This window comes from Sceloporus undulatus, chromosome 1, assembly GCF_019175285.1.
Source record: "Sceloporus undulatus isolate JIND9_A2432 ecotype Alabama chromosome 1, SceUnd_v1.1, whole genome shotgun sequence".
In the NCBI taxonomy this organism is placed as follows: Eukaryota; Metazoa; Chordata; class Lepidosauria; order Squamata; family Phrynosomatidae; genus Sceloporus; species Sceloporus undulatus.
The window spans coordinates 350,289,017-350,296,341 of record NC_056522.1 but is presented as its reverse complement, the minus strand read 5'-3'; the positions used below and the strand labels follow the sequence as shown (position 1 = coordinate 350,296,341).

Below are 7,325 nucleotides of genomic sequence, written 5' to 3'. Positions count from 1 at the left end.
TATTATTATTATCTGGTGAGTGAGTAGGAGGGATGTGTGTGTTCTATTACCACTTTCAGACAACATGACCTTTTTCAGGGATAAGGATGTAAGGTACTGTTATATACCTAGAAATGCTTAAACTCCCTGTTCCTCAGCATGAGATTTTTCCAAATTTTCTGGAAGTGATATGAGTTCACTGGCCAGGAGCAGATGGAAAGGAAAATCTGGCTTACCCCTGGAGTTTTCCAGTTTGCAGGGAGAACCCACTGACCTCACTACCAGCTCCCTCAACAGCTTGACAACTGACAACTGTCGCACCCCCTACTGCTGTGAGGAAGGACCTACCAAAATGGAGCATGTGCGGTTACAAGCTGCATTGGATAATTACTCTTTTTTTCCTGATTCTATCACAAACTCATGCACACTCTGCCAGCTACTCCAATCATCCCCCAAATCCTGCTCAGCCACTGGCCATTGAATGCCCCACATGACTGGCTGCTTAATTCCTTTGATTAAATTTCCTTTAATTGCTCAGATCTTATGGTACAGGTTTCTAGTTCTTCCTTTTTTGTTGTCATCTGCTATTTCTCTACATTGATTATTATAATAGTTTTCTTTGTCCGTGTGCGCAAGTCATTGAACATTTGTATTCAAGGTTCTGACACTATTTTCCTCACCTTTTACTTTTGCTTCTTGTCTGCCCTTAACTGCTGCAGATAGTTTATTTTTGCATTCCTCCCTGACAATGTGCCAGAGTTCTGCTGGCTCCCTGACATAAATGCATGTAGCTTTCCCACTGCCTTTTTCTCCAATTGCTTGCAAAAGGAAATTTAATTAAATCCTCTGTGGTAATTGAACATTGTATGAGTGGATATCTATTTTAATTACAGAACTTTCCTGTCATTTACACCCATGCCCCAAATTTGCTTGCTTATCCCACAGTACAATCACCCCTTTCCTTCCTGATCTTCTGTTGATAAGAAGGAATAATATTATTCTGTCCATATTTTGACTGAAGAATTTTTTATTCATTTCTGTGATCCAGAAAGTGAAAATCAAATAAAACATGAAACTGTCTAGCATATATGCTGTAATTGGCCAGACTGCATGTTTTTGTGGTTAAACTGCTATATTACATATTACTTTCAGAAAGAATATTTAAAAATTAGTATTTTATTCATGTAAGAAACTATCTGCCAGAGGTGTTTGGGCCCCATTGCCAAGAGGCCCCATTGCCTGAAAGCCAAATTTCTGTGTATCCTTGTTTCCTTCCAAAAGGTGAACAGTGATCAATAAAATTCAAATTGTGGAAACCAGGGTTGCAAGGGAGAAGGTAAGAATGCATAGACTTGCTGGCCTGGGTAAATCTGAGGTAAAAACAGGCTATTAGGCTATTAGAACCAGAGCAGAATTTGTGTTAATCTGTTTGTGTAAATTTACGTGTCAAAGGGATCTAGGAGTCCAAGTAGACCACAAGTCAACAGTCAACAGTACAATGCAGCAGCTAAAGAGGCCAATGCAATTTTAGGTTCCATCAATAGATGTATAATGTCTAGATCAAGGAAAGTAATAGTGCTACTCTATTCTGCTTTGGTCAGGCCCCACCTGGAATACTGTGTCCAGTTCTGGGCACCACAATTCAAAAAGGATGTTGAGAAACTGGAGCGTGTCCAAAGGAGGGCGACTAAAATGGTGAAGGGTCTGGAAACCATGCCTTATGAGGAACGACTTAGGGAGCTGGGTATGTTTAGCGTGGAGAAGAGAAAGTTAAGAGGTGATATGATAGCCCTGTTTAAATATTTGAAGGGATGTCATATTGAAGAGGGAGCAAGCTTGTTTTCTGTTGCTCCAGAGAATAGAACCCAGAACAATGGATGCAAACTCCAGGAAAAGAGATTCCACCTGAACATTAGGAGGAACCTCCTGATAGTAAGGGCTTTTTGGCAGTGGAACACATTTCCTCGGAGATTGGTGGAGTCTCCTTTCTTGGAGGTCTTTAAACAGAGGCTGTATGGCCATCTGTCGGAGATGCTTTGATTGAGAGTTCCTGCATGGCAGGGGGTTGGACTGGATGGCCCTTGGGGTCTCTATGATTCTATCAGTTTTCTTCATTCTATTGTAGAAGTCTGCAGATGGACCAGACCCATTTTAGAATATTTTGCTGTAGCCAAGCCTATAATGGATACAAAACGTATTAATTTCCTTCTCATAATATTTACTAAGATACAGATTAGTGTATTGTATACTAATATTGGAAATCTTCTGTCCCATTCAGAATTTTGATCTGTATACATGAACATATATAATTAAATAATAAAAATGTATGTATTGCATGGTTACACTGGTAGAACTTTACATGGGAAATGTATATATAGTACACCTCCTTAGTAGCTGAATAATTTATTTCAGTATTCTTTAACAGAAGTGAATACTCAAGTTGTGTGGATTAAAGCCAATGCTAAGGTCAGATAACAGGCACCCTGTATAAAACATCAGCATGTTGCTTGGACAAGTTTTAATTAAATATAAGTGGAAACAATACAGGAAAGTTAAACAAGTGTTTTAACTCCCTTGTGAGCCAACACGTAGCCCCCATTGTTTACCTCTATTTCCAAACACAAATCAGAATGATATAAATTAAATTTATTGTATCTTAGAACTGAGATAACAGTTTTTGTCATTTTTGGCCCTTTATTCACAGTCTGTTTACTTGTACACACTAATTTAAAAATGGATGAGTATTTCAGATTTTAGCATGGTATAAATACAAAGAGAACATGTTTTAACAGGAGGATCAAGATCCCAGTCTACCAAGTCATTCCACTACTTTGTTTACTAGCACTATGAGTAAAAGCAAACACTTCCAGAAATTCATCAGGCAGGTATTTTGGAATCACATGGCACATTTAAAAGCCTTCCCCTTAGAACATGCCAGAAGAACTTCGGTTATTACTGAGAAGTCACTGGCATGCTCCCTAAAGATAGCAAGGATTCTAAGCCTGACACCTATCATTCCCTCTCTTTCCCCTAAAAAAGATCCTGACCAAACTGTGATCAAGCCAAGGATAAGGAAAAGATTAATGGGAAAAAAGACAAATGGGAAACAGAAAATTTTTTAAAAAAAGTTCTATGATCCTTTGCTCACATGAATTCTAGAAATTTGCTTCTGATTCTGGAGTCACTTCAGAGAGTCAGGCAGGCATCAGCATACTGGATTCCAGCAGGCTCTCCTATAAAGCTATAAACAGGCTCTCCTGTTTCTGTTTGAAAATTCCTCTGCCACTCCCATACTCCAGTCCCTTATTCTGGTGCTTGGGAATATACAACAGCTGCAGTTAGAAGATGTTATCTTCATTTCCTTGATCTGCAGGAGTGGTTACCTCTTCAAGATCATGTCTACAAATCATGGTATGATAATCTAATAATCAGAAGATGCCATCCTTAATTTAGCCTTTCCTCATAGAGACCAACCAAGCCATTGATCGGTTTCTTGGTCCTCCTATTTCTGCTCATGATCTTGATCATCACATTATAGACCTGCAAATCCTGGAACCATTCTTGGATGTATCTGCTTGATCAGTCCTGACCTTAATCACTACATTATACATTATCTCCTAATGTTACACCATTGTCCTTCCCAATGCCATGAATCTTGATCTGAAACAGGAGTGGGGTTGGTATCTGATGTTATGAGCCCTCTGCTTGCTCCTCTCAGCCCTCTGCTTGTTGCTGTCATCTTCATTAAAACCAAAACAAACAGCTTTTCAGAAGTAGTACTAGATGGTATTCAGGAGAGCAGGATCTCTTCCAACTCAAATGAGAATGATGGACTGGTGTCATGGGAGAATCCACAGATGGGTCTTAAGGCTCTATGACATTGGCTTTTGGGGCCTTGAGTTCAGATTATGATCCTCCCTCATAGGAGCTATACAGACTGGTCAAAAGGGCTGGCATCAGGGTGGAGCGGGAGCGTGCTGACCGCCCGCCCCGACTCCACTCCCCAAAGCAGCATCATGCCGCCCGCCCACCCAGATGACAGGCGGCATCACAATGTTTTTTCAGTGGAGCGTTTAGACACGCTGCAATGAAGAAAGGGGGGGGACGCCACACAGCGGTGGCAAAGGCATCCTTTTTTCATGTCAAAAAGAAGCAGCATTTTGCAGCTTCTTTTTGGTCTGGAAAAACACTGAATCGGGGCCACAGCGTGTGGTTGCTGTGGTTCTGATCTGGTGAGCAAAGAGGCAGTGGAGAGCTGCCCTTACTTGCTGTCTGTTTTGCCCCATAGTCCTCCTGCCAAATAGTCATTCATTGGTACACTCTTGACATCCTTTCAACAGTTTCCTTCAATCAAGCAGGGGTGATTCCCCGCCCCCAAAATAGGATTTCAAGATGAATTTGGGTTGAGCAGATGAAAAAGTTCAGCCTTTCATGGTATGTTGTATATACTCATGTATAAGAGTAGAAATTTTAGTCACATAATTGACCCAAAAAAACCTGAGTTGACTTTTCCAGAAGTCAATGTAATTACTGTACTTATAACTCTTATTAAAAAGGGAACCATCCCCTGGTGAAAAGCAAGAGTGTAATTTGCCCTGGAAGCACTGAACACCCCCCCCCAACTGTCTCATGCATCAGCCTTTAGTGTGAGCACAATTATGTCTGCTGCAGTTTTGTAGGTTCGTTGTCATTGTTTTCCTTTGCTTCATCCTCCTTCCTACATGCCGCTATGTTTTACCCTCAATTTGTCCACAAGTCATATCAAAATTCCTGATTTTGGTCCCAAAACATAACATTGACTTATATATAGTCAAGTATATACAGTACCCTCTTCCCACAAATATAAAGCAGTGTGAATCTGTATCTATAGCATTTAACATTTTTGTTTTTCTTTCATTAAAGCAGGGTTTAATTAAAAATGAATAATAAAAATGAAAGCGAGGTTTCATTGCTATCACACACAGTTTAAAGTGTTTAGCTGCCTGGCTGAAAATAGTATACTCATGAAGTTGTATTAGTGGACCTGTGATTAGCTTCCTTGTCCAATCCCTGTGATTAAAATCACAATGAATAAAATGATTGAGGTACATCATCTCCAAATGAACTGGATTAAATGAAGTAAATATTCTTGTCATACAAGTCAAATGTTATAGTACCTGAGAAGTCATAGACCTATATTATAAGGGCACAGGATATATATTCTGTTTTTCTAATTTCAGTTAAAAGGTTACACAGTACAGGAGTACCTGAGTTAACAAACCCTCCGACAAAGACTTTTTACAAAGTCTTTTTATGGCTCCCAGTCATCTTTGTTCTCCTTGTCCTCTGGCTGGCTGGGAGTTTTAGCTACACTGGCACTGAGAGGATAGAGAAGGAGGGCTGGAGGAACACAGACTTTCAGTATCAGGTTGTGGTAGTGTATCTACACTGCAGTAAGCAATGCAATAATGCTTGAGCTGGGAAAGAACAGGATTCTTCTCTAACTGAGCCTACTGTAGCTGTGTGTACCTGCTTTGGCTGGAAGGTAAACAACGTCTGCGTCCAGAATCCCTTACTGACTATGTGTGAACAGCAAAACATAGAGAAAAGGAGAAAACAGATAAACCTGCCTGATGGTAAAAAAACAGAATCTGTAAGTTTGGCCATCAAAATGGAAATCATAAGAAAAGTGGGGGCTTGAGAAAGAAAACGTAATCTCTGCATACATTTTGGAAGGTTCAAAATATTTTTGTCTATCGAAGACATACTTGACCTGCTTGTTTCCTTTCATAAATGAACACTGTCAGTCTTGGATAAAATGTTTGCTGAAACATGTTCAACTATGCCACTTTTTTTGTGGTGCAGGAACCAATCCCTATTCTTTCTGTACTATTTCTGACCTGGTGCCAAATTTTCTGTTAAACAATAATCCCAGTAACAACTGCTTTGTTAACTGAGTTATATCTGTTGTTGTGTAAAGTTGTCAAATATGTTTAGTAGTTGTGGTGGTGTATTGGAATTCATCCTCTGATTTTTCTGAAAAAGCTGGGCATGCATTGGCTTAAGAATCATGATGAAAGACAAATAAATGATCCTTCTGAATTAATTTTAAATTAATCAATATTCTATGTTGCATGTATAGTTTAATGTACTTGTTGTTCTGCTTTAGGCAGGAATTTTCAGTATGAACGCATGTGAAGAAGGCTTTGCCACAGGTGGCAGAGATGGCTGTGTTCGCCTTTGGGATTTAAATTTTAAACCAATTACTGTGATTGATCTCAGGGAAACAGACCAGGGATATAAAGGTAACCTCCCTATTATTTTAATGATATTATGTTAGGAATTGATTGTTTCAGTTGTGAAGGCTGTGAGAATAAAGAACATCCTTCTGCTGTATATGTTGGGCAGGATACTGTCTGTGTTCAAGCAGGTAGGCCTCAGTGCTTTTTGGGAGGCAACAAGAGAAATGCTGGAATATCCACATCAACATGTAGTTCTGCCAGTTACCCTTCATGACTCTGCTAATTCTTGAAGGCAGCGGTTCCAGAAATTTTAGTTCAAGACACAAATCTGTTAGGACTCAGTTGCTCTGCGAAGTTCATCAAAGCTCTAATTTTATTTTCATATTCTAGAAGTGAAATATTTAGACATATATTAAACATTGTAAATGTCGCTTAAGTATTTTGAGTGCATTTGACAGGAAAAATATTATTAGCATTTTCATTGCTTATGGTAATTAGTAGCCTAAAAGATGCTAGTGTACACCCTTCCATCACAGTTCTCCTTCCTTACAGTTCTGGATGTCAGTCTGTGCTATTGTATCTTTAGTTCACACACTTTAATTAGGTTAACTACTCTTTTCTGGAGATTATGGATGGTATCTCTTAACCAAATGTATTAAATGAAATCTCAGTCTCTCCCCTAAAATGTTAGATTTCTCACATCTTGAATCTCACACATTATGCTTCCAATTTTAAGTATGGGAATCAGATAAATTAAAAACAGTGCTTCAGCAAGCACATTCATGACATTTTGTCTTATTGTCCTTTGGCTGCAAAATCTGGATGTCACAGTAGTTTTTAAGATTGTGCTTTTGCTAGATAAGCCAGTGTAAGGCACTTTATATATAGGGCAGGGAAATGTCTAATTAACTATCTGTAAGCCTCTCTGACAGCCTTCCTGGCTGAAGAGCAGCGTATAAATGCAGTGTGTGTGTGCGTGTGCATAGTATTAATCTTTTGTTGTTGAAAACTTGCTGTAAACCTTATCTGTATCAGAAGAGATCAAGGTAGCTAGGGAAGACCTGAGATTTACGTACTATCAGTCATAGGTATCTTTACTCTAAGGGATGTCCCATAAAGCTCAGT

General features: G+C 39.2%; 1 protein-coding gene across 20 annotated transcripts in view; it reads left to right on the top strand.

The window, feature by feature from the left end:
- The window catches only part of EML5 (EMAP like 5), a 126,878-nt gene that overhangs the window by 37,392 nt on the left and 82,161 nt on the right, over positions 1-7,325 (top strand). For 19 of the 20 annotated variants that reach the window (XR_006104970.1, XR_006104969.1, XR_006104968.1 and 16 more), the window contains exon 6: positions 6,128-6,263. Coding sequence is in view for 17 of the 20 variants with exons in the window: in XM_042478596.1 (XP_042334530.1) it covers positions 6,128-6,263 (136 nt within the window). In the remaining 3 variants the exon portion in view is untranslated. Of the gene's footprint in view, positions 1-4,349; positions 4,414-6,127; positions 6,264-7,325 lie in introns of those variants that run through there. The other variant, XM_042478611.1, reaches the window with a different exon arrangement.